General features: G+C 60.3%; 3 protein-coding genes and 1 pseudogene across 13 annotated transcripts; 1 reads left to right on the top strand and 3 right to left on the bottom strand.

The window, feature by feature from the left end:
* Positions 1-3704: 3704 nt before the first annotated feature.
* On the bottom strand, positions 3705-9375 carry LOC105106551 (uncharacterized). Its single transcript, XM_064482903.1, has 9 exons — positions 9266-9375; positions 9063-9127; positions 7935-8389; positions 6967-6998; positions 6654-6845; positions 6259-6389; positions 5307-5409; positions 4910-5010; positions 3705-4165 (listed from the first exon to the last, which is right to left on the bottom strand). Exons 1-6 carry the CDS (start codon positions 9373-9375, stop codon positions 6356-6358), a joined length of 888 nt encoding a protein of 295 aa, XP_064338973.1. The 3' UTR covers positions 3705-4165; positions 4910-5010; positions 5307-5409; positions 6259-6355.
* EOLA1 (endothelium and lymphocyte associated ASCH domain 1) lies at positions 9016-22320 on the top strand. Of its 10 annotated transcripts, none has more exons than XM_064482758.1 (6): positions 9097-9326; positions 9775-9827; positions 10918-11033; positions 11334-11445; positions 11560-11840; positions 12640-14158. In XM_064482758.1, exons 5-6 carry the CDS (start codon positions 11588-11590, stop codon positions 12861-12863), a joined length of 477 nt encoding a protein of 158 aa, XP_064338828.1. In that variant the 5' UTR covers positions 9097-9326; positions 9775-9827; positions 10918-11033; positions 11334-11445; positions 11560-11587; the 3' UTR covers positions 12864-14158. The 10 variants fall into 10 exon arrangements, with proteins under 10 accessions (XP_064338823.1, XP_064338828.1, XP_064338825.1 ...); XM_064482755.1 differs by having other exon boundaries at positions 11325-11445; XM_064482760.1 differs by adding an exon at positions 20681-22320 and having other exon boundaries at positions 9775-11445; positions 12640-12818.
* LOC135320163 (heat shock transcription factor, X-linked member 3-like) lies at positions 14199-15704 on the bottom strand (annotated as a pseudogene).
* LOC135320130 (melanoma-associated antigen 8-like) lies at positions 20915-25821 on the bottom strand. 2 transcript variants are annotated; one of them, XM_064482750.1, is made up of 3 exons: positions 25727-25821; positions 21925-22023; positions 20915-21727 (listed from the first exon to the last, which is right to left on the bottom strand). In XM_064482750.1, the coding sequence occupies exon 3, from the start codon at positions 21725-21727 to the stop codon at positions 20915-20917; it is 813 nt and encodes a 270-aa protein (XP_064338820.1). In that variant the 5' UTR covers positions 21925-22023; positions 25727-25821. The 2 variants fall into 2 exon arrangements, with proteins under 2 accessions (XP_064338820.1, XP_064338821.1); XM_064482751.1 differs by lacking the exon at positions 25727-25821 and adding an exon at positions 25200-25247.
* Positions 25822-26056: the final 235 nt, after the last annotated feature.

Below are 26056 nucleotides of genomic sequence, written 5' to 3'. Positions count from 1 at the left end.
ATCTGGTCCAAACTTACCTGACAGCCTTCTCAGGGACAGAGGCAGCCACACAGTAGAGCAACCAGCCCAGGCTGCAGCGCGGCGCCCTTCCAGTTCATCACCTCTGGCTGCGTTCCCCACTGGGAACTTGTGAAAGCACTCTATGAAAGGGGCAACCCTACCGGGTGAGCCTGATGCTGCCAAGCTTCCTGTGTCATCGCCTGCATCTCTAAATCAGAGACTCCTAAATCACGCAACATCCCAGAATTCTGTGGGTGAACCCAGGCTCTGTGTGATTACCCTGGGAGACTGCACAGGGCTTGGGATTTCCTGAAACAAGACGGTGGTTGGGTTTTCAGAACTATGAACAACTGGAGTACACACGTTTGCCAAGGGCCCTTCCTAGTTTTAGCACTAGGTTCATCCCATTTCGACCACAGAAAACTGTGGTCGGTATCAAATGAGATTCCACATCCTGGTGCAGTTCGGCAGAAGGTGGGGTATCCAGCCATCCAAGTTGACCAGGGGCTGGGCCTCACTCCTGCCTATCTTAGGAAGGGCACCCCTGCTGGCTAAAGGCTGGAGGAAGGCCACACATCCAGGACCCTGGGCCTAAGTAAGTCCTCAAAAAATGTTGGCTCTCACTGGTGTTAGTGTCACATATGCACAATGCTTTGTCCAAAAGCCTTGTGGCCAAGTGAGTTTCGGAAATCAGAAAGATGACAGAGGGCACAGAGCATTTGTCAGTAACACCCTGGCAGTGTTGAGCAAACACACTGACATCTCTGCAGTGAAACACAAGACTACTAACACAAGTGGAATAAATAAAGAACATTCATGATAAAATAAATAGCTTCGTGCCATCCATTTTTGATTCTACCACCAAAAGGGTTATCAAGCTGGTGAAAACCCTCTTGATTACCAAAGATTTCTGGATGTTGGAGTCGTGGAGAGCAGGTTATGGACCTGTATTACCTGAGGCAGCAGGCTGACATTAACTCCCACACAGATCAGGGAAGAGACTCCCAGATTGACGGATTCCTGGCACGGATACAGCCCCTAATTTTCAAACCCTGTTGGACTGATGCAGCTCAAACTGCCTCCTATTGTCCCCAGGGGCTACTATACATCTTTGGTCCAACTCCCGAAGGCCCCCAAGTCCCCAACCAGGACACATCCTGTAGGACTTTTGGGACTAGGAACCAACGGAGTCACTGTTCTTCCTCCTCCTTTCAAAGCTGGAGTTTTTCCCTGTCTGCCTCTCTCTCCTCTACAGGCTTCAAGGCACAGGCCTAAACACCCATACTCTTACCTGGCAAAGCCTTCTTGGGAAACCAGATGCCCCTTCAGCCACTATTTGTAGTGGATGCTTTCTGGTTCACAGATTGTTCTTACATGAACCATCCCATGTCATCCTTTCTCCTATCAGATAGACTAAAAACTATGATTACTCCTTAGGGGGAGATGTTCACACTGTGCCCAACATTCAGATGAAGAAATTGAGGCTCAGAAAGGGAAAGTGATTCATTTAGACTCACACGCCAGCACTGGTGGTGCCAGGGATGAATCCCAGGATTGTCAGGGTAGGACAAAGCTTGTCCTTCCTCGCAGGCTCCCCGGTGGAGGACAGAAGTCTGCGCTGCCTCACCTGGGCAGCTTTGCACGCACCATCTCACACACTCTCTCTCTCTCACACACACACACACACACACAAACCTTCCTTCTATAGGCAATGAGCTAAACTTCGCAGTACATCAGCCTTTAAAATCCCTATGGTGACACTGTCAGTGGACCTGAATTGATGGGGTCAGGCTATGGGCCCGCCACAAACTCCACTGCCCCAGCCACATTATCTTCTCAGTTCCTTGAATGTGTCTGGCCCTTCCAGGGGGTTCTTTTCCTATCTCCCAGCTAGGGAGACCCCTTTTACTTCAAAACCCACTCAAACGGCCCTCATCTCTGAGGCCTTCCGCAGCCCCTTGCTCTGTCAGCAGTTCCCCACTCTTCACGTTCACCAAACCTTATTCGGTCTCGTTTCAGACTGTGGTTTACAGGTCTCCTGGAAGGTGGCCCCACACCCCCTAGCCCTGAGCGATGCAGAGGTGAGTGAACACCTGTGAACTGCACCATCAAGAAGCCTCTTACAGGACCGGCATCCGCGGACTTCAGTGTGCTTTGCATTATGAAGTTTGGTGCCCAGATCTGCCCTCTCCCATCAGGCTGCATTCACACCCACGCTCACAGATGGCTGGTCAGCAAAAGCCCTTCCCAACCCAGCGGTTGTCTGATGCCCCAGAGGCCAGAGCACCTCCCTCCAGGCAGGCCGCAGGGCAGAGCGCCGTTGCGCCCGGCAGAGGTGGCTAGAGCCCTGTGCGCTCCGCTTAGCACGCAGCCACGCCTCGGGCACCGACTCTGGGTGTTGGTTCTCCCGGTCGGTCCGTCTGCATCGCAAGGCCTCGGGCACTGCGAGGGCCTGACCACTGGGCCCACTGCGGGGGCCTCTAATGCCCACCCGTGCTCTGCAGCTCCCGCACGGGCTGACAGGAAATGTCAGGTGGACACCGCAGGCTGAAGGGACACCCTGCCCACCCTGCCCCCTCAGTGGATGCAGGTCCCCAGCGAGCCGCTGGCATCCTAACTCCCTCCGAGGACCAGCTTCCCGAAGGGCCCAGCCTGAGATGCTTGGTTCTGGAGGGGTCCAAAGAACAGGTGGGGGGATGGGGTCTTGGTGAGGGACTGTCACCCCCGCCCCACTGGTCATGAGGACCCCCATCCTGGGGGGAGGCGGTGTGCAGAGAGGCCTGGGCACAAGGTCACAGCCCAGCTGCTAGAACTTCCACGTCAGAACACTTGCTGGGCTGGCAGGTGGAGAGGAATGTCCCGGCAGGTGAGAAGGCCCAGATGTGGGGAATGTGCCGGGAACAGACAGCGACGTCTCTGCTGTGCCGATCGCAGAGGGACGAGCAGCTGAGGGGCAAGGATACGGCGGGAACCAAGGGTGCCCCAGAGTCTCCTCCATAGCTTACAGAGCAGCCCCGTCTCAGGCAGCAGCCACATGTCCAACCCAGGATTGACAGAAGGGGCCGAACCTCAAAGACGGCTGAACGCTCGACCAAGGCAGGACCGTCAGGCCAGCAGCAGAAGCTGCCTGGGAAAGCCTGCACCCCTGACACAAGGGACAGGGAGCCTAGGAGAAGGTCCCGGAAGACCTGACTCCCCAGTGTCTCTGAAACTCCTGCGCCGGAGGTAGCAGTCCACCCCCCACGGAGCTCGTGCACCCACCTCACCCCCAAGGGAGCAAAACAGGACCCGCGTCTTCCCCCACAGGGGCCCTGCGTCCCAGGAGACGGGGTGACCAGCTGCCCCGGTTTGCTGCGGGCCCTGCAGCGCTACATCCAGGAGAGACCGGGAAGACCGGGAACAGGTGGTCACCCGCCTGCCAGGCCTCCACCGCACAGCACAGGTGGGGGTGCTGGCCCGGGTCAGGGAGGAAAGGGATGGCCCCTGCCCCGCAGGAACTGCAGCAGGGGTCTCCAGGTGACACTGAGCGGCCAGAAGCCAGGGGCTATGATGATGGACACCAGTGACCAGGAGACCTGACCCACAGAGCAGGGGAGGTGGCCAGGACAACACGGCCTCCTGGGGGCTCGAGGGAGGAGCAACCAACCAAGGCACAGCCCAGAACGGATACTCAAAAGAGCAAGAACGGACAGTGGGAGGCTGAGGGCAGTCACCCCAATACATGAATTGTGATCCCTTGCCCAGGCTCTGCCCCTGAGCCAGTTTTCAGACCTGGAACCGACTAGGGAGGTGGCCGGGTCCACGGGGGAAGGACATTACAGTACTGTGGCAGGAGACACAGGAATGACCCCCCAGCCCTTCCCAAAGGGACCTCGGGCTCTGCACCGGGCGACCCAACACTGGGAAATGGGACAACCAGATAGTTCGAGGCCGTTGGACACAGGGCCCAACTCAACACAGGTATGGGAGACTCAATCAACTCTGTCTCTGCAGCCACCCCAGGACCCGTGCTGGAGGTTCTGAGCAGCGGGTGTCACTTGTCTGAGGGACGCTGGGCCATTCCCGAGGATGTGTCACGTGGTCTTGAGCAAGAGAGCCTGGAATCCAACATCCTCCAGAATGAAGTGTGGGGTTAGTCAGATGTCTTCCGAGGAACCTTTCAGAACTTGGGATAACAGTTGATGCCAAGTGAAAAAACGTAAGAGAGAACGTTAACACTGCATGAACTCAAGTGAGTAAAGGGAAAATGCCGAGAAAAAGAACGGGGAAATATGCCCCAACTGTGAACGCTTCTGCCTCCGGGCGATGCCTTATGAGCGTCTTTGGTCCTGACTCTTCACATCCTTTCTGCACTTTGCAAAGTCCCCATGGTGAGTACACAGATACACTCAAGAGGTGGCTGAACGGGTCCTCTGCCCAGAGCACGTCAGTCTGCTCGTGCAAGCCCTGCAACCACGGTTAGGGGACGGCAACTCGTGCTCCAGACCCCCGCCCCAACTGAATCTAGCAAACAAGTAAGCTGGGCCCGTTTGCTTGGCCGCAGCATGGTGTCAGGAAGCCCCTCGTCCGGCTGTGGAGGGCCTGGCACCCGGGTCGGGGCTTCTCTGCTCAGAGACCGAGGACGGTAAGGAGCACGAAGTCAGGAGAGCTTAGGAGTGATGGAGACACAGAAAGAGCATCTCCCGCCTCCGTGGGAGGTGGCAGAATGGTCTGTAACATGAGTGCGGGCGGGGCAGCGCCAGAAGTGCCCAGACACGCCCCTGGCTCCCACTCTGTGTGCCAGGGTCCGTGTGCAGGCACCACGGGACCAGCAGCGGCAACGTCTCCGCCCACATCGGCAGGTCCCCTGTGGTGCAGCTTCTCCCCGAGGCCTTGGAGAGTCATGAAGACAAAAATCAGAAATACGTACAGATCTCAGGCTGGACCACACAATCTGGGCCGTGTGAAGAGGGCCTTGGCCAACCGGAGCTTGGAGCTGCCAGGGGACACAGCGGAAGCCGGGGACAGGGCCTGCAGATTAGAGACGGGCCAGAGGGGCGGGAGGTAAACCAGGAGAGTTGGGGCAGAAGAAACAAGGCTTGCTGTCTTCCCACAGCTGCACGGCTGCCCCGGGCTTCTCCCGCGTGAGTCCAGGGCATGGAACTGAAGCCAGGCGGTAACCGACTGACTTACACAGACAGGAAGGAGCCCTTTCTCACGGGCAGAGCCCTGGACACCGGGGCACCTCCCCCTCAGGGATCCTCACCCCAGGTGGCGGGCCTGGGGGTGGGTGGCGGCCTTGGGGGGGGGTCGGGACACTCCCTGACCTTTGGGGTCACATACAGTTTGGAGCCTCTAGGCCAATACTGAGTCCAAAGCTGGCCTACGAAGACAGGAGGAAACCAGCCTCCGAGGGGCAGGAGGAGGCATCTGAAACACAAACAAGCAGGGCAGGATGAGTACCCAGGTTGCAAAAAGACCCCCCACAACTCAGCACAAAAAGGACAAGCAGCAAAGTAGACAGACAGGCAAAAGGCATTTCACAGAGGAAAGCAGCCCTGCCGGGAAGGAGGGAAATGGAGAATTTGGGCCCAGCCAGCCCCAGGCCTGTGGTGCCCCGAAACCTGCCACAGGAACAAACTGGAACCCGCTCAGGCCTGCGAGAGGCGCGTGCGGTGGGGCGGCACTTACCGCGGCGTGGTCTGCGCCTGGTTTGCGCCTCTCAGCGAAAAAGGGGGGCGTGTGCCCGGCACAGAGAAGGGGCGGGGGTCTGGGAAGTCACAGGGGGCAGAAAGGACGGCTGGGAGGACCTCTGGGGCAAACAGAGGGATGGCGGAGCCAGGGAGAGGAGCAGGACAGAACAGCGGTGGTGAGTTCCCAGGGGTGGCTTGAGCCGGGGGCAGGATGGACCAAGGTCACTGGGGATGAGAAGGAGGGGAAACTGCAAAGGCAGGTGCTCAGAAGGGCCCCCGAGACACCGAGCTCTACAGGTGCCCTGGGGAGGAGGGACCAGAAAGGGAAGGTGACTCTGAACAGGTGCCCTGAGCTCCAGAGAACAGGCAATGTCCCGGGGCCACTGTCACCCCCAAAGGGCAATGGCAAAAACAGCAAGGACGTCCAACAGGGAAGACTGGGTGCATCTGGGGAAGAAGCAGAGCTTGAGGAGGGGACTTGCTCCTGTCCCGTGGGGTGTGGTCCAGGGGCAGTGGCAGGGAGGGAGCAGGAGCTGCAAGCAGGGGGAGGCCGGGAGGCCCAGTCTGGGAGGGAAGGCTGACTCACCCTGATGACCAGAGAGGGAGGGGGAGGAGGCCCGCTCTTCCAGGACTTCATTTGTGGAGGACACGGGAAGGAGCAGGTGAAGAAACTCACCGGGAAGTCAGACATCAGATTGTAGTAAGGATCGGCGCCCACTGACTTGTACGGAAAATCAAAACTGAGTTGCAGTCGGGTGCCTTTCACAGGGACAGCCGAATACTAGCCCACGCCCACCTGCGACAGGGCCAGGCCACTCTTCCTGGGCCCACACACCTGGTAGAGAACCGGCCCGGCAGCCACTACCGTTGCAACTGTCCCCACATCAGACCACACTCCTCCCTTTCCTGTTCCCCTCCTCGGGGACCTGGGGCACCCTGCTTCTCAGCATAGAGGGGAGGGCCAGAAAAGGGGGTCCTTACGCAGCACCATCACAGCTGTTCCCCACCAGCAGCCACATATCAAACGTCTCCGGCTCACTGGGCAAGTTCTCTTGCTTCAAGCAAGATTCGGGAGGAGCTCCAGCAGCAGCCCAGCATTCCGGGAACCGTCCCTCATGATTTGAAACCGCTAGGAGGAGGTTCTGGGGTGTCAGGACACAGCTGGTAACCATTCTATGGGCGCAAGAAGCCGAGGAGGGGATGCCGGCATGGGCTGAGTTGGATCTGGTGACTGTTAAGGTCCCCCGCAGCCCGGAGGCCTAAATCCCATGAAGGCAACCCTCCGCCCCCTCACCTCAGGGCCAGCATCCCTGCTTCCTCGGGCTTCTGCAAGGAGAGAGCAGGTGCAGCTCGCTGGAAGACAAAGCAGTCCTCTGCGGACCCAAAGTTTCCTAAGCACCCACCCCACCGTGTCGGAGCACCCAGCTTAGGGAAATGAGTAAGACACTGTCCTCGCCGTCAAGGGACCCAGCGCCGCTGAGCGGGCCACGGACTCTTGGAGAGCAGCTACAACCCAGGAGGAAAAGCCCAGGGAAGGATGGCAGCAGCAAGGCGCAGCATTACCAGAACTCCCAGACAAGAGTGCCTGGCGCCCGGGGGGCGGGCGGAGATGGGGAGCTTCCAGTTGCGCCCGGAAGGAGGACAGGCGTTTGTCAGGACAAGAGGAGCCAGCCTTCCAGGTGTGGAACTGCGCGTGCCAAAGCCTCCAGTCGGGGTAGGGCAAGTGCGCTCACTGTGCAGGGACAGCCCAGTGACCTAGACTGTTGGGTGGCCAGGAGGGAGAGCTGGGGCCACTGGAAGGCCCTACCTGGGCCCCGAGGTGTTGGAGCTTAAACAAGAGAGGACTTGGCAGGGTTTTCAGTCTGGGGCTGACAAGGACACATGTGCAGTTAGACACGTGTGGAGCAGCCCCTGGAGGAGGAGAGACAGGAGGCGTCCAGGCCGGTGGGGGGCTCAGGTAATAGCACAGGCCCCGGCCATGAGGCCTGAACTCCGGAAGGGGCAGTGGGGACAGGAAGAGAAGCATTTATTCTGATCGGTCACTTGGGAGGCAGGGACACAGGACTTGGTCATCAAAGAAACAGGGAGGGAGGGCGACGGTAAGGGAACCAAAGGAGCAGAGCCAGGCGGGTGGCATCGAGTGGCTTGAGCCCCCAGGGGAGAGGAAGAGGACAGAAAAGGGCTCTGACAGGGAAGCTGGCTTTGTGTGGGACCCCAGGTCCGCGGAGCAGCAGGAAACAGTGTGGGGATTTTCCTTCTCACCTGCAAAAAGGCCAGACCAAGACTGTACCTCAGGACTTGGCCAGCAGTCCCAGGGCGGCCTGGAGGAGGGGAACTGGCCTGAGCATTCAGCCCTGAGATGCAGGACTCAGCCCAGAGGCTCCGCCCTCTCTCCGCCTCCCTGTCGTCTGAGGTCCATTCCGACGGTCCGATGAGGTCGCTGACAACGCTGGGGGCTGCCACTGCGACTCTGGCCGACTGCTGCGGCCTGGACTGGACGCCTATGTCAAGAGACTCAAAAGGGCACTGCCTGTCCCCGCCCACCCTCCATGGGTTCCCAAGACCCACAGCTCCATCCCTGTCAGCTCCGCTCCACTCCTCCCCAGCTCCACTCGGCTCCGCCCTCAGCTGCTCCTCCCCCTGAAAGCTCCGCCCTGCTCCTCCCCGGCTCTGCCGCCTCTTCCAGGAGCGCCTCCTCACACAGTTCTTTCCCACGTCTCAGTCCCAGAAACTGCTCCCCCAGCTCCTCCCAGCTCCAGCCCACTGCGTCCCAGCGTTTCCTCAGCTCCGCCCCACTCCTCCGCAGCTCCACTCGGCTCCTCCCTCAGCTGCTCCTCCCCCTGAAAGCCCCGCCCTGCTCCTCCCCGGCTCTGCCTGCCTCTTCACCCAGCTCTCCTCAAACACCTGCCCCACAGGCGCCTCCCTTAACTCCTCCAACCCAAGTTCCTTCCCCGCAGCTCCGCCTCCTTCCTCGCAGCTCCGCCCTGCTTCTCCCCATCTCCTCCCACAGCTCCTCCTCGCCAAGCTTCCTCACAGCTCCGCCCCGGCTTCTCCCTTGTCGCTTTCTCGAGGCTCCGCCTCCCCCTCCCGCAACTCCTCCTCCCCAGCTCTTTACCACAGGTCGGCCCCTGATACTCCTCCCCCAGCTCCTCCCATCCCCGCCTCCTCCCCGCAGCTCCGCCCCTCGGCTCGCCCCTCCTCGCCCCTTCTCCGCCCCGCCCACCTCCTTGACCTCCTCCGGTGCCGCTCCCGGCCTTGGATTGCGAACCTCCTTCAGGCCTGGTCGTCCCGCGGGCCACAGGGCCTGGCGGCTCCAACAGCGCCTCCTAGCGGCGGGGCCTACGTGGGAACGAGTCCTTGTTCCTAAGCGCGTGTTACGTAACTGCGTACCTGCGTGCTGCGTGCGTACGTGGTACGTGCTTCCGTACACCCGGAAATAAGGGGCGTCAGCGAGTCTGCGAACGGAGCGCGGTTAGGGCCAGCTGGCGCTGTCCCCTGTCAGTACTTCGGAGTCCCCAGGACGGGGAAGACCGTCCAGCCGCGTGGCCGCCGCCGGGCCGTCCCAGAGTCCTCGCGACTCGCGCCGCCCTCACGGAGCCAGGACCCATCCCGCCCAGCCCCGGAGGGAGCCGAGACTCGCCGTGTCCTCCGATGGTACCTCCTCGGGGCACTGGTTTCCCGGCTGTGGGGCTGGGAGCGGCATGGCAGCCGAGGCCGCCCTTTCCCATCCCCTCCCGGTGGAAAGGCACACCCGGGATTCCATGGAGGGGAACGTGTTGTGGGGCCCCCAAATCCTTCAGGTGTCGACTTCTGTTGGATCTAGGGTCTGCTGGGCGGTGAGAACATGATCTACTTAGGTGAAGTGATTTTCTCTGCTGCGGGCTTGAGGCATCGTGGGGACCCTGACCCAGCGGGGGGACGAGAGACCCACTGCCCTGAAGAGCAGAAGCAGCCCCGAGTGAGATGCCATGTGTGTTTCTCCTCAGTCGGGCCCTTCTGGGTCCCGGTGGTCTCCAGTCCCTGCTGAGGAGAAGACACTGTGGTTCATGTTGCTGTCTTCTAGCTGATGACCTTCTCTCCTTATCTCTCTCGTCCCCTGCAGGTGAGGAAGCTGAGCCAAGTGGAAGAGCATTTCCTCCTGAGGCGGCCAAGCAGGTACCCTCTGCATCAACAGGAGGGCACTCCGCCCCCTTCTTCCCTTTACAGTTACCCACCCTCGGTGTCCATTGTCCTGGGCAGTCGTGTCAGAGGCCCACCGTCTGGGTGGCTTACACAGCAAAAATGCCTCCCCTCTCAGTTCCGGAGGCTAGAAGCCTGAGATCAAGGTGGCGGCCGATTTTTGGCCCTCCTGAGGGCTGTGGGAGGATCTGTCCCGTGCCTCCCGCACTTCCGGGGGTTGGCTGGCAGTCGCTGGCCTCCCTTGGCTTGTAGAGCCCCGCCTCGTCTTCACGTGGAGTTCTCCTGTGTGTGTGCCTGCCTCTAAATTTCTCCTTTTTATAAGGACACCAGGCCTATGAGATGAGGGTCTACCCTGAGGAAGTCATTTTAACATGATGACCTTTGTAAAGCCCTTTCTGTTATCTGTAAGGTCATGCTCTGGGGTACTTGACATTGGGACGTCAACACATGAATTTGCGGGGAACGCAGTGTACCCCATAATAACCCACCAAGTCACTGAGTAGGAACACACTAGGAATGTTCCAGGCCTGGAAGGGAGGCCCTCATGGCTGCAGGGGGTAAATAAAGGGGAGAGGAGAGCAGGCAGCCAGGGAAGGAGCCAGAGCATGTGGGGCCTCGTGGGCCCCTGTTCCGCTTGGAGAAGCAAAGCCCTAGAAGGGACTGGGCTGGGTGCCTTTGGGGCCATGTGCCCCGTCCTCACAGCCACGTGGAAACTGGGGCTCCGCCAGGTGCCGAGACCCAGCTGAGGTTCGGGCCTGGGGCCCTGCTCCTCCTGCCGCACAGCTGTGTCCTCAGGGAGGCGGAGCCATCCTCCCCTCCAGGTACAAGGAGGCGAGTGCATGCGGTCAGGCCCTCTGGAGTCACGTGCCATCTCTTTCTACCTCGGCGCCTCCTTCTCAGCTGTGGAGTGGGGTGACGGTAGCACTGCCCCCTCCTGGGATATTGGAGGATCGATATCTCTGATTCCTGGATGTGGATGGTGGTCGTGCCAGGGCCCGGCATGGAGACGGAGCTTACACCAGTGCCGGTGGTTCCTGCTCTCATTTGTCGGTTCTCTGGGCTCCAGGCGGGGGCATCTGTGGACAGTGGAGGGCAGGGGTGCCGGAAGGGGTGAAGGAGGTGGCACCCAGAGGCGTGTGGAGGAGACACCTGAGATCCAGGGCGTCCCAGGGCTGGGCTGAGGTTGGTAGCAAGGATTTGCGCTCCGCAGCCCAGGGGTAAGGGTGGTAATGGGGCATCTGCAGGGCACTGGGAATGCTGGGGCCGGGGGAGCTGCGGGGGGTGGGCGGGGGTGGGGAGAGAAGCAAAGCCCAGGACTGTCCCTGTCTGTGCTGGGAGAGGACCAGAGCCTGGCCACACGGCTGTGAAGCCGAGGGGCCCTCTCTACCTGCTCTGTGCTCCCCGGGCTCGGGGACCTCTGTTGTAGAACTGACCACACGCCTTTCTCTCCCTGTGCCCACCCTCCTTTGTGAGCCCCCGCAGACTCCATCTGATGGACAGATCCTCCGAGTGACCAAGCTCCTCCTTTGGGCCTGTGAGCTGACTGCGTGAACACAGGGAAGGAGCCAGCGCCCTCTGATCCCCCACCGTCCAGGTCAGTGGAGGGTCAGGGCACCGGGGCACATTGTGGGGAGGTCAGGTCCACGGGCCGTGAGCTCAGAGGGCCGGCGCCTCAGGCTTACTGACACTTGCTTCTGTGTTTCCCCAGCAACGTGAGGTCAGGGGAGCTGCAGGAGATGAAGTTCAGCTGCCTCTCCTTCCGGCAGCCTTATGCAGGTTTCGTCCTGAACGGGGTCAAGACCCTGGAGACGCGTTGGCGTCCCCTGCTGAGCGGCCACCGGCACCGGACCCTGGCCGTGCACATCGCACACAGGGACTGGGAGGACACTGCCTGGAGGGAACTGCTGGTGGAGAGGCTGGGGATGACCCCTGCCCAGATCCAGGCCTTGCTTCAGGATGGGGAGAAGTTTGGCCGCGGAGTCATAGCTGGCAAGTGGTGGTGTGCCCAGCCCTGCTCCGGAGCCTCCAAGGGCGGCCCCCAGGCTCTCCCGCAGGGCCTCTGTGACTTGTTTTCTTTCAAATACCTTGGTGTGTGGGCTGCGGTTTCTTGGAGCAAGACACCTTCAGAGGGGCAGCCAGAGTCCACGGGCTGGCGGTTGGCGGGCCGAAGTTCCCTCACCGCTGCTCGGGGCCTCAGTTCCCGTTGGGCTCTAAGAGGCAGAGGAGGGTCCAGGACTGCGTGTGGCATTTCCATGTGTGTGTGTGTGAGCGTGAGCGTGCCAGTGCACATGTGTGGGCGCACCGCAGAGACTGTGATGAACAGCGCAGCACCCAGAGCAGGTCAGGGGTCTGTGGACTCAGGCTGCCCTCCAGGCTTCCTACGCCTGGCCCACCCCTGCTGCCCGCGGCCTCCTGCGCCAGTCCCCTAACGCTGCAGCCACCTGAGCCAGTCCCCTAAACCCTCATGGGTTGTGGTCCTGCATCAGCAGCTGTCACCTGGCGGATTGCCTGGGGACCTGATTGCCCATAGGGTCCCCTTCTGATCGTGACTTGCGGCCTTCAGCACTGACGTGGGTGGGGTCACTCCCTCGGCCTCGCCCCAAGTGCCCTGAAGAGGGACGTCGGTTCCTCGGAAGTGCTCAGCCAGCGCGACCCAGTTGACTCTGGGTCCACGTGCTGATATCGCCTCCGTCTCTAGTGGTTGTGACCTTGAATAACCATGTTCTCTTAGGGGCAGGCCTGGTTTATGGAAGGGAAGACATCTGTGTGCTTCTCTCTTTGTGCACAGGGCTCGTTGACGTTGGGGACACTTTGCTGTGCCCAGAAAACTTAGGTCCCGAGGAGGCTGTGGAACTGGAGAATCGAGCCGTCCTGACCAACCTGCAGCAGAAGTACCTGACCACGCTCTCCAACCCCCGGTGGTTACTGGAGCCCGTGCCCAGGAGAGGCGGGAAGGGCATCTTCCAGGTAGACGTCCCCAAGCACCTGATCCCCTTTGGGCAAGAGGTCTGAGCAGCGTGGGCTCTTGAGAGGAGGTGACCGAGAGACCAAGCTAAACCGTGGCACGGTCAGCTCGCCGTCACGCCCTGGACGTGCTCCGCTGGTTCGCTCTGAATCGGCGCCGCCCTGGAGGGCGCTCCCCACTCTGTGCTGTTCCCGGAAACAGATGTGTCCACCGGGACGCGGGGACGGGGGAGCGGGACCCCTGCAGGGAGATGCCTCCCTGGGCTCGGTGACAGAGTCTCAAGGACTTTGGACCTCTAGGACAAGGGGAAGCGGCCTTGCAGGCCGCTGCTCATTCTGGCCCTGCTGATTCTGGATTGTGTAGAGAAATGTGTTTTGAGAGAGCTGGTGAGTGTTCTCCCCGCCTTTGTTCTGGTCAAAACCCCTAGAGGGTCTGAAGAGCATCCAGGAGACGATGTGGGACGGCTGGAGCGGGCGCTGAGTGCTTGCCAGGGAGTCACCAGCCAGCGACGGCCTGACTCCCGGGCAAGAGGACGTCGGACTCAGAAAGAGCACCGTCTGCCTCGCAGATGACTCTCGCCCTGTTGTAAAGTGTCCCTTGGCTCACGGAGCCGGTGTGTTAGACGTGCCGCACGGCCGCTTCACGTCCCAAGAAAGGGTCCTAACTACAGCCCTGATGGAAGTGAGCAGTGCTGGTGTTCGCTGGGTGGGAGATCTTTTATACATTTGTGGGGGGGGGGGGTTGGTCACTTGAGAGTAGGGTTTCCAGTGGTTGCTATCTTCGAGGGTGACGGGCCTCCCCCCAGGCGTTTGACTGCAACCCCCCGTCTCTTCGGAGCCAGGCTGCAGTGCTCTCAGCCCTTGGTGGAGGGGGTGGCCCTACTTTACGGCGGGCCTCCGTGGGGGGCCCCTGGATCGTGAGCTGGAGACGCTGAGCTGCTGATCAGAAACTTCTGGCATCCTTGCGGGACCCAGGAGGAAGACCCTCCTGCTCCGCGATGCATGAATGATGGGGGGGAGACACCCCCGAGGTCAGAAGCCAGGCTGTCTGTCCCCTGACGGGCAGGCCCGGCCCAGCGGACCAGACCTTCCTGGGCTCGCCTCAGTGCTCGCTCCCCACCTCCTTGGGCGGGTGTCCGAGATGCCACAGCTTCAGATGCAAGAGGCCGATGGGGACCAAAGCCTGCCCCCGGCCGGGGTCTCCAGCCTCCGCGGGCTTATCTGGTGAGAGGTGTGCGGAATCGAACGCGAGAAAGAACACGGACCCGCGGGTCTCGCAGATTGTTTATTTAGTCCCGGGGAGTTTTGCTTTTCTTTATTAAAGCCCAAAATGTTCATGGTTACAGGACGGTGCTCTTCGTGTGTCTCTAGTGGTCTGTGAGCTCAGCGCTTTGGGTTGTTCTGGAACTGTTGGCAGAGAGCACACTTGTAATCTGAAGAGCCCTCGGGCTCTTCATCGGCCTCGGGCCTCCTGGTTGGGGGCCATGAGCAGAAGGGCCGCGAGCAGCATGCAGTAACCCGTGTTGCACGTGGACACCACCGAGCTGGGATCGGGGCAAACGGGGGGGCTTCTGGGCAGCTCCCCTGCACCGTCCCTTCCGGCAGTAGCCGGGGGCACTAGCGTGACATTCCTGGAGGTGCCCTCCCCACTCGGGCCGCCCTGCTCGCTGGAGGGACGCTGCACTACCACCAACCTGGCCACCCGGCCGGCAGACAAGACGCCAGGGAGCACGAAGGCCCGGATGCCGCTGGGCACCTGAGCACGGGGGGCTTCCCTCTGGGTCTTCCTGTCGGCATCATTGGTGGAGTCATTCTGATGGAAAAATTGGGTGCATCTCATAGGTGGGACGGCTTGCTTCTTTCTCTTTGGGGTGGTTGTGCTGGAAGCGGGCCGAGCAGTTGCTCTCGGGTCACCTTTTCTCCGCATGTTCTCGATCAGCAGGGGCTTCTCTCTCTGAAAGTTGCAGTTGTGGTAGATCTGAAAGGACAAGAATCATTCTCGTCATTTCGGGGGAAATATTCACTCCTCCCCGCCCACCTCCATCATAAAGGTCTTGTTTGACTGTGGAGAAAAGGTCTTTTTAAATTCCTGGCAAGTTTTGTTTCGCCCTGGAGTGTGCGCTCACTAAAGCTACGTGGTGCCTGGGCTGAGGTGTCACTCTAGCTCCCTGACGTGAAGTGGCCCCTGGGTCTTCGGTCACACCCGCAGGGCATCTCTAAGGGGCGAGCCTTCCATGACACGCCGGACTGCCTCAGCCTTCATTCAGTACTGGCTCACAGGAAAAAAGTCCCCCTCGGGAATGAACCCCGCCCAGCACATCACTCATCCGCTCAGGACTAGGAAGCCGTTCCAGGAACAGAGAACTCGGGAGACGGAAGGGCTGTCTACGTTACCATCAGCCTTTTCTTCCCCGGAGAGCGACCCAGAGTGCCGGGCAGGTGTATTTTCCTGAACCCATAGAGGTTCAGTTGGCGGATGAAGCTCTTCAAGCTGTCTGTTTCAAAGATCCTGTCTGCGCCGCGCCGGCGAAGAACCTCCCGCTGGAAAAGGTCTTCCTCGATGATCAGCATGTCTCCCTTGTCGTTCCAGCGCACGGACGTGAAGGCCTCGTCCTCCACTATCATCCAGAGCTTTCTCGGGAAGGAGAGCCCAAGAACACCATGGGTTCCGTCCACGTTGGCGGGACCCGGGTTTGGGTCCTGTGGTGGCTGGTTGTCTTGGGAGCCTGGATCTTGGCTCTCGGCCTGGTCGCCGGGCTTCTCCAAAATCTCCCTCGAATCCACCTTTGGATCCGGGGATGAACCCGATGGGGCCCCCGCTGGGGGCTCTCCATCAGCTGCGGGGGCCGCCGTGGCCGTATATTCCTCGTCGGGGCTCTGACTCGCCATGCAGCTAGTCTAGACCAGGCACACGCTCTCCCTGAGACCAGATCACTGAGCTCTCAGGGCAGAAGTGCCTTCAATCTGAGCAGGGACGCCCAGTAAATAGTGTCCGCAGAATTCTAGAATCTCGGTAGCAGGGCAACCAGCGACTTTGGTCATCGTCCTCTTTATGTGTCACGTGAGGTCACAGAGTTGGTCTGGACAGGGAGCCCTGGCCGAGGGGAGGGGAGGGGAGGGGAGGGGAGGCGAGGGGTACAGAGCCCCAGCTTCTCTGTTTTCTAAAAGTGTAGGAAGGTATGTTCAAGTTCCCGGGAGAAGGCTCCCATCTGCTGCCAGGCACCTTTTTCCCAGGGGCCAGGCCCTGAGTGGGCGGACAGACATGATCCTGTTTCCATCCCCAAAGGTTGGGGACGCCTGTTGCCAGCCTCCGATTTGTTCAAGGGCCAGGCCCTGGCTGGCCCTGGCTTGGCTACCACCAAGGCGGCAGGGGTGAGATGGGCCCCGGGCGACTGCACCTCCCGGAAGTGGTGGTCCGAGTGGGCTGGTTAGCCCGGGCTGGCTGGCAGCGCCCCCTCCCCCCCCCCCGCCACCAGCTCCTGCCTTGGTCTCTTCCAGCTGTTCCTGCTGGCTGGTCGGTCCAGCTCTGATGGGCCGTAAGGAAGTGTTCCGTTCTCCTGCCCCTGGGTCGAGCTGTCCCCAGAGTGGGGCTGTGTGTGGGAGCGTGTGGGGGCACTCCCCACGTCCCACTTCAGTGTCACCAAAGCACCTGGCACATAGGGTTCCCCCCGTGCCGCGTGAGTGGATGGCCGCATCCTCCCCTGTGCTTTGGAGCCTCCTTTTGAGCTCCGCTGTCCGCAGCCCCACCCCTCTCCAGAGCACATGGGATCCTCTTTAGTGTCCATTTCTTGCCATAGAAACTCCTCGTGGCCCGAGAGCACTCACTTTCAGAACACCGGCCTTAGTCCGCGTCAGAGCACCTCCCTCAGACCTCGGATTCAGCCTCCCCTGAGGCTGCTCTAAGGCCCTCTTCCCTCTGTCACTGGGGGGGGGGGGTTAGGCTCCTGCCCTGCCAGATTGCTGGCCTTCCGCTTCCAACTCGGCTCTGCCCTGCTTCTTCCCCTTTGCAGTCCTTGATCTGGGGGTTCAGCATGTATTCTGATCTGTTGAGAGCAAGCATTTCCCTGGTCTGCTCCCAGGCCTGCCCTGCTCGCCTTCCCCGAGCCAGCCCCACCCCCAGCCCTGGGTCCCCGTCCCGCCGTCACCTCGGTGGCAGGTACACTGAATAATTTTGCCTGCTCTGGGTGCGGTACTTTTCAAGGGGCCTACTCTACAGACTCACTCCCAAGGACAATTCCTACTTGTTGAGCTAGACGTGACCAACGGAAAGCCCGTCCACGTGTGACTGAAAATAGATGAGGCTCTGGGTGTGGGATGGGACAAATCCCGCCCGAGAGCCGTCTTCACCACGGATGGCAGGACAGACAGGACAGTGGTCTGGGGGGACACGTGTTCTGTAGCCGCTGTGGTGGCTGTTCTTCCTAGTCACTGCACAGGGAGAGACAATGGGACCTGGAAAGGCCCGTCTGCCAGGCTCCTAGGTCCTCATCCCAGCTCTGCCGCTAAGGAGAGGCGTCTGTCCTCTCTGAGGGCCACTCCCTGTTCCAGAAGGGGAGGGCAAGGGGTTCGAAAGAGATTCTCCCAAGGGGCCCTCGAGTCTGAGGACTGTCAGCCTTCGTGGAGCTCCTAGGCCGAGACTAGAGCTTGGGCTCAGGTCTTTGTGCCTCTAAACAGGTTTACAGAGCACTTGTTCGGGTCACTCCCTCCTGCAGGGACGTGTCCTTAGAGTTCGAACTTCAGTGGAGGCCATGGGGGCGTCTCAGAAGGGGGCCCAAAGGCTGGGACATCGGTGGGCCGATCCCAGCCCTGTGGCCTCGCCTGCCGCCCGCTCCTTCCAGCCCTCCCTCACACCCTGGGTCTGGTGGGCCTGCCCCCTCACAGGTCTGCCTCCCTCCCTCCCACGCACCCCTGCCCCCCCCCGGGGGGGCCGGCTGGGCCGTGGCTACGTGTAGCGCCCCAGGGGTCGCTCTCAGCCATGGCTCAGGACACTTGTTACTCGATACCAGCCCTCACGACGTCCAAGGCCTGCCTTTCCCAGCCTGGCCCGCCGGCCGCTGCACCTGCCTTAGCCCCTGGTGTCCGCCAGCCCAGAGGACCACCCAAGCGCTCTCCGTCACCATCCATGGGCCCTGGGCCAGACCCGCACCCAGTCCCCAGCTGCTCTGGGACCCGCCAAGAACTCCCCTGTCTGGGCGTGTCCTCAAGCTGCCTCGTCGGGTGGCGATGCCCGTCTCTATCCAGAGGCCGCTCTGCATGCTGGGGCCCGGCTTCAAGGCCGGCCCGGCTTCCAGGCCACCTCGGCAGTCAGGGCTTCCTCCGGTCCCAGGCTCCCTCCCAAGGCTCCCACAGCCCGCCTTGCATGTCCAGTCCCAAGATGGGGTGCTCCTGTCTCCCTGAGACCTTGGGTGTATCTGCCTCCCCCTCCAGACCAGGAAAGAGGTCCCTGAGGACAGCAGACTAGGATGTGAATGGGGTCCCCAGCCTATCTTGGAACGAACAAATTTGTATGTCCCCCAGGAGCTGGCTTTAGTGTCCTTGAAAGCAGCTGTGCACGGTCACTGCGACAGCTCGAGCAGGTGGGAGGGCGCCTGCATTCCCTTGGCGGTGCTGAGCGCTCTGCGGTGCAGCGCCGTGGACTCTTCCCGTCTGACCCGGGGCAGGTGGCAGGGAAGGCCCGGCCCGGGCCGGGGAAGGTGGAGTCGTGGGCCTAGGATCCGCCCGACGGAGAAGTAGAGCCGGCCTGTGGTCCACTGCGGACGCCCGAGCCCACGGCCTCAGCCCAGACTGGGGGCCTTGTGTCTGCCCGGAAGCCACCTGCACCCCGCAGGGACAGCAGCAAAGGGGAGTCTTCCTTGTCCAGTGATGACTCATTTCGTAGTTGTCCAAGGCCAAGGAGACCCGGGAAAGCCATCCTTAGAAGCTCAAATGGCACAGGGGCCGTCGGGTGCAATGCACTTTCCAAAGGAGCCCCAGGCAAGCTCTGTTACAGCCGCTCCCCTCCCCCACTGGGGACGGGGAGACGGTGTCAGGATGTTCCCTAGTGTTACCTTTTCTCCAGCTTCTGAAAAGTCTACGTTAGGGATGTTATCCCATAAGAAATGTGGCCTTCAAGACGCAGTCAACCACAATCCCAATCCCAGTCTCAAGCCCAGTCTCGCGCTCTGGCTCTCGCTCTGTCCCTGTGTCTGTCTCCGTGACTGTCTCTCTGTCTCTGTCTCTGTCTGTCTCCGTCTCTCTGTGTCTCTCTCTCTCTCTCTCTCTCTGTCTCTCTCTCTCTCTCTCTCCACACCCCCACCCCCTGTGATGACCAAGTCAGCAGGTCAGGTTCGAGTTGGCCAGGAGGGCCCCGAGGAAGGAGGAGACCAGGGCAGGGTGCTGTCGTGTGGGATAAGGGCTGGGACTGGACAGCAGTGCCACCACCTGGCAGGGTCAGCTCTCAAGAAACCGCAGACAGTCCTCACCCTGGCTTTGATTGTCACAGTCACCTTCCTTTCTTGGTCCAGCTTTTACTACCTGGGCCTCAGGATCCTACTTTCTGTCACCCGACAGACTCCATGAGGACACTGAGGAGACAAGTGGACTCTGGGTCAGGAGGCGGGCCGCAGGCTGCGATGGGTGGGCGCAGCGTGGGCTCTAGATGAATTCAGACCAGGGGTCTCGGCCCCAGCCCGTCACTTACTAGCACGTGATCCTGGGAAGGTTCCCGAGCCCCACGACCCCAGGGTCTTCATCTGTGCAGTGGGCGGGTGTGAGGAGGCCCGGCCCGCAGGACTGCAGGGGTGCGTGCGATGTGCGCCAAGCACCTCGCGCGGGGCGCGCTGCCTGTTGGAACCGCGATGATTGGCAGTTGCTTCTGATTTTCTTTGGCCCCAGACCCTTCCACTCCCTCCTCTGGGACTTGGCTGGTTGGTTTGTTATCCAGGTCATGTTAGAGAACACACAGCTCAGTAGGATGTGGAAGAGCTAATCAGCCAAAAAGCATGCCTCGTAAATGAAACTAAGTAAATTCTCCCGATTAGAGGCTAGGTTACACTGAGGGGTGGGGGAGCGTTCCCAGCTGGACTCAACACCGAGCTCCTAGGAAGGGAGTCAAGGAACAACCTTTGCCCCCTCCCAGCCGCCCTTCCATCCGAACTGTGGCTTCTGAAACCCAAAACACGCCTTCTTCAAGTCTGGCCGCCGCCACCACCCAGCTTCATTACCATCACCTCCCACAGAAGGAAGCCCAGCTTCCCAAAGCCCCCACCTGCCCTGGCTCTGCGCACTTGCACTTGGGTGCTCTCTCCCGGACCCCCTCCACCTCGCCGCTTCTTTCCCTTGTTCTGTGGGACTTCAGGGACATGTCACCATCTTCCTGATGTGACTGGGCTCCTAGCCTGTCCTTCTAGGTGTGGGGTGTGTCTTGCTTTTCCTAGTGTCCCCACTAACACAGAGCCCTCCGGAGAGCAGAGGCTCGGTGAGTGTGTGCGGATGAAGTGAGACGGTGAGCGGGGATCCTATTTGATTCAGACTGATTTTCTCCTACTTTCTTAAATAACCCGTGGAAATCCAATTAAACATAGGGATATTACACGTATAAAATGACAAACAAGAAGGGATAAGAAGCGAGTTAATATTTTTACTTTTATTGTTCTAAATCTTCCCTCATCTATATTATTGCTAATTACTCTCACATTTCCCGAACAATTCTAATTGCAATTCCATATTATGTCATCCAGGATGACAGGGAAAAAAAAAATAGAGATTTCAGTCTCCTTTACAGAAGAGGAAAATTGTTGTGTTTGAACTGGATAAGCACACACACGTTGTGATCAATGTCATTCACAAAGTTAGATACTGAAGCTTATTAAATCTTCTATTAATAGGAACAGCACTGAAAAACACCTACAGGAAACAAAGATCAATTTCCACGTCACCATAAAGGACGGGAGGAGCCCAGAGATGCTGTACGCCGTGCCCCCCGAGCTGGCCCGGGCCCTCACTCCTTCCAAGGCTGACCGCTCGCTCTGCAAACACAGAGTGAAGGATGGACTCCCTTCCTGCCCGGCAGGAGAAGCTGCTGGACAGGGGCCTGGAAGGAGCGCGGCTGCAAGTCTGGCTCAGGCCCCCTCTTCCTCATTGCTCACGGCCTCCTCAGACAGGGACGGGAAGGAAATGGGACCCTTACTGTTGAGTCTAAACAAATGCTCCAGGACTTGCAACTTGCTGGTCTCCGCGTGGGCCCGGGGCCCCCACAGGAACTCGTGGCGAGCGGGATCGCTGTCGGCCACCTGCCGGTACTCCAGGTACCCCTCCTGCACCCACGCTTTGGTGATGAGCTCCCTGGGCTCCCCATAGATGAAGTGCTCCCTCCCAGGATACACCCCCATGACACCGAGTGCTCCCCACACCTCTTCCTCAGGCGCCCCCTCTCCCCCCAGGACGATGACACCCAGAAGTATCACCAGGAGGCCGTTCTTGGGCATGCTCCGCTCATCACCCTGCATCCCATCACAGGTGAGGCCCAGGGTGGGGACCAGGATGTACAAGTGCTCCTTGGGGTCCACCTCCTTCACATCCACCCCAAAGACCAGCTGCATGCACTCAGAGGCCTGGCTGAAGACCACAGGGAAGTGGTGCTGGTATGCTCTGAGGATACTCAGCATTTCTGCCCTGGTGGTCGGCTGTTTCCTGCGATACTTGAGGAGCAGGAAGCTCACCAGGTCAGCCATCATTGAAAGCTCTGCCCCTTGGCGCAGGGACTCGGCACCGGCAGAGTAGGAAGAGGAGACGGAGGAGGAGGAGGAGGAGGACGAGGAGGACCGGGGGGATGCGGCCCCCTCCTGCTCAGCCTCCAGCTGCTGCACATCCACCAGGCCCTGGGCGTCTCTTGGGTCCTGAAGGTCTTCCACAGCCTGGCGGAGCTCACTCATCTGAACCAGGGACATAATGACAGGTGTTGGCAGCTGACAGGAGTCTGGGCCGGGGTGACAGGTGGGGACCCAGTGGCCTTGTGGGAGGACAAGCTTATCGACCTTCCCAGGGTTTCTAGGGCTGAACGAGGTTTCCTTTGGTGTCCCATCTTTGTTGTGGGCGTGCGGGTCCCCTCACCCTTCCCTCGGGCCCTCACCTTGACTCCTGGGAGGACCCGGGACTCTTCTCTCTGTTGCCAAGGCGTGGTTCCTTCAGATGATCTGACCCGTCCTCTCACACCAAGGTCCTCACCTCCCTGAAAGGCGGGAGAGAAAGGAGAGGAGGCCCCTTTCCTGCTGTGATTCAGGACAAGGATACCTCTGGTCATTGACTTTGGTTTCTGGGCACAGTTCCTTGTTCACAGCTCCCAAAGCCCTTGGGATGTCCTCAGTGTTGAGAGTGATGAATGTGCTTTTTTTGTTTTTTATGTGAATGAGATGTGTTTGCAAAGCACCTAAAATGGGGCTGGTTGCCAGAAGAGCCAATCATGTGATTAAAAGTTTGGATCTTTTGGCCCCTCCCCAGCACCACCAGGGAGGGGAGAAAGGCTGGAGATTTGAGTTCAATTGCCAATGGCCAATGATTTAACCAATCGTGCTTATGTAATGAAGCCTCCGTCAAACCCCAAAAGGATGGGTTTGGAGAGCTTCTGGGTTGGCGAGCAGGTAGAGAGCTGGGGCAAGTGGCGCTGTCTGAGAGAGCGGGGAAGTCGGCCCCGCTCCCGCACACCTTGGCCCTAGCACCTCTTCCATCTGGCTCTTCGTGACTCATGCCCTTTATGTTCAGCTGGTGATCTAGGAAGTGGTATGTTTGTCAGAGACCTGTGAGCCACTCTAGCAAATCAACCAAACCTGAGGAGGAGGGCGTGGCAACCTCTGAAGGTCTTTCAGAAGGACAGGTCTTTCAGAAGGACACGTAACAGCCTCGACTTGTCACCAGCGTTGGAAACCCAAGGAGGAGGGAGTTGGAATCCCCAACCTACAGCTGGCCATTTAGCAGCACAGGCAAGAACCTTGCCTTGCGGTGGGCTTCTGAAGTGGTGGGGGGAGGGCAGTCTTGGAGGACTGAGCCTGAACCAGAGGGTCGGATGCCATCTCTGGCTAGACAGTGTCAGAACGCAGTTGAATTCCTGAACACTCTGCTGCTGTCTGAGAACTGTCGTTGGTCTGGGGAACCTCTCCCCTACGTGGAAATTGGTCCCAGGATCCATTTACACAACATCCACCCCCAGCTCCCCCCGAAAAACCCAGAAGCACTGGCAGCGGGGATCGGCCCCTCTGCCCTGGGCGGAGGTGCCCTCAGTGCCTGGAGGCCATGCATCTTGACTCCCGCCAGGGCCTGCTCTTCCCCCCTGCCCCCACCTGGGATGATGAGTTGACATCTGCCCTTCAGACCCAGACCTCAACTCCCTGAAGACTCCCACCTTCCCACCCAGGATGGAAGTGAGCACGGCACTTAGGGCCACCACTGACTGTTCCTTCCAGGGCTGGGAACAGGGGTCAGCTGGAGCCGGTGGGGTCCTTCCTCTCCTGAGATGGCGGGGTACATTTGGTCCTCATGAAGAGTCCTTGCCTTGACACGTGGGATATCCTAGGACTCCTCCCTCTGCTGGCCTGATGTTTCCCCTCAGACCAAGGTCCTCACACCCTGAGATACCCCACCCCCAACCACGTGACGGAAGTGATGGCAGGCCCCATCCGGCCAGACCTGACCGGGGACTCCTAGGGCTGAAACAGCTCAAGCCGGACACTGTAAGTTCCCATCTCTTTTGGGGTGAGGGTCTCCTCACGCCCTGCATCCACCCAAAGGGTCCTTCTCCTGAGTCCTGGCACATCCTGTGAGTCCTTCTGCTGCTGACCGGTTGTGGCTCCTTCTGCCAACCTCAGAACTAGGTCTGAATTCCCTGAGAGCCTGGGGCAGAGGTGAGGGGGCAGCACCACTGGCCACTCCTGCCCAGGGACTTCAGGGATGACAGGGGGCAGGGCCGGATTCTGTGGGCTCACTCTCTACTCTCAGTATCAAGATATTCACATTTACTCCCAGCAAGTCCTGGAACCCTCCCCTCAGCTAACATGAGGTTGTCCCCTGCAGGCCGACACCACCATCGCACTGAGTTTGAGGATAAAGTGGGGAGGTGATGCCTCCTGACTCACACCCGGGCCTCCCAGGAAGGAGCAGAGGAGCAAGTTTCTGTTGAGGCCCCCTCTACCTGGGGAGGGGGTCTGCCCAGTCCTACTGGGGGTTCCGGGGAGACCACCCTCTGCACATCTGAGCCACACTCCTCAGACCAGGGACTTCACCTCCCAAGGACCTCTGAGTTAAGAGGTCAGAAAGCATCTCACCTGGTCGCCCTGCTCTGGGGCCTCCAAGACCCAGCACAAGGGCAAAGGCTCCCTCACGGTCCTCACATTGCCTCCTGGTAATTTAGGATTCTGTCCTCTGCCCATCTGACGCCCCGCCCCCTCATACCAGGATCCCTGTCCCCTCTGAGACCGCGATGTCAGGAAATGCTGCCTTTGGCCATCCTGCCCTATAGCCCCCCATGGCCGACTCTGTTCCGGGGTGCAGGGTCTCTTAGTCCTCCCTCAGGGTCCTCACCTTGACTACCGGGGGGACCGGACCGGGGATACCCTCCTCTGCATACCTGAGGTCCCCCTCCTTATATTAAGGCCCCAGTCTCTCTGAGACCCGGATGGGGAAGTCGAGACACCAACGTGTGCTCATCTCGCCCTGGGGCCTCCCAGGGAGAAAAGCAGGGGCAGGATCGGTTCGGCGGGTCCCCACTGATCTGGGGTCTCTGGTCCCCTCAGTCCTCCCTCAGGATCCTCACCGTGGCGCCAGGCAGGAACGGGGATTCCCACCTCAGCCCATCTGAGGCCCCGCCCCTCAAACCTGGTCCCCAGTCCCTCTGAGACGCGGATGTCAGGAAATGTGCCTGTGGTCATGCCACCCTATGATCTCCCAGGACCGACTCTGTACTGGGGTCCAGGGTCCCGCAGTCCTCCCTCACAGTCCTTGCTTACTGTCCTGACAGGCCCTCAGCCCCGCGTTTCCCAACCTGAGGCTTCGCTCCCCACACCAGCGCCCCAGTCCCTCCGAGGCCCGGACGCGGAAGTCCCGGCACGCTGCCATGGGCTCGTCCGGCCTGAGGCCTCCGAGGGCTGCCTGCCGGGGTACATATCTTGGGGTCCCCTCGATTCTGGAGTCCAGGGTGTCCCCAGTCCTTCCTCAGGGCCCTCGCCTTGACGCCCGGCAGGAACCGGGATTCTCTCCTCAGCGCACCCGAGGCCCCGCCCCTCAAACCCGGGCCCCAGTCCCTCCGAGACCAGGATGTCAGGAAATGCTGCCTGAGGTGATGCCGCCCCATGACCTCCCGGGACCCACTGTGTTCTGGGGTCTCTGGCCCCCTCAGTCCTCCCCCAGGGTCCTCACCTTGACGCCCGGCAGGACCTGGGATTCTCTCCTCAGCGCACCCGAGGCCCCGCCCCTCAAACCAGGACCCCAGTCCCTCCGAGACCCGGATGTCAGGAAATGCTGCCTGAGGTGATGCCGCCCTATCACGTCCCAGGACCGACTGTGTTTTCGGGTCCAGGGTCCCTCACTGCTGGCTCGCGGTCGTCACCTTCACTCCCAGTGGGACCTGGGATTCTCTCCTCTGCAGATCTGAGGGTTCCCCCCCCCATCACACACTAAGTGCCAGGTCTCTCTGAGACCAGGATGCCGCGGTCATGACACGACACGTGGGCCTGTCCTGCCCTCGGGCCTCCGGACAGCAGCTAGCAAGGGCCCCTTTGTGTTGGATGACCACTTTTCCGAGTTCGGGGTCCCCTCAGTTCTCCCTCAGGGTCGTCACTTAGGCGTCATGTCGTCTAGCCTCTGGCCACCCGAGGACCCACCCCTCATCCCAGGACCCCAGTCCCTCAGAGACCCGGATGTCAGGAAATGCCGCCAGTGGTCACCTTGCCCTATGGTCTCCAAGGTGCAACGCTGTCCCGGGTGCAGGATCCCTCCGTTCTCCCTCGGGGTCCTCACCTTGACTCAGGCGGCATGTGGTCTCCCCTCTGGCCACCCGAGGCCCCGCCCCTCATCCCAGGACCCCAGTCCCTCCCAGACCCGGATGTCAGGAAGTCAGGACCCCACGAGTGCTCATCCCACCCAGGCCCTCCCAGGGCTGACAGCAGGGGCGGGGATCTGTGGGGCCCCTTCGGTCCTCCCTCAGCGTCCTCAGCTTGAGCCCCGGCAGGTCCTGGGACGCCCCCTTGTTGACCCGAGCCCACACCCTCACACCA

The sequence above is a fragment of the Camelus dromedarius genome, chromosome X, assembly GCF_036321535.1.
Source record: "Camelus dromedarius isolate mCamDro1 chromosome X, mCamDro1.pat, whole genome shotgun sequence".
NCBI classification, from domain to species: Eukaryota; Metazoa; Chordata; class Mammalia; order Artiodactyla; family Camelidae; genus Camelus; species Camelus dromedarius.
The sequence above is the reverse complement of the archived record's forward strand: the minus strand, read 5'-3'. Positions and strand labels throughout refer to the sequence as shown.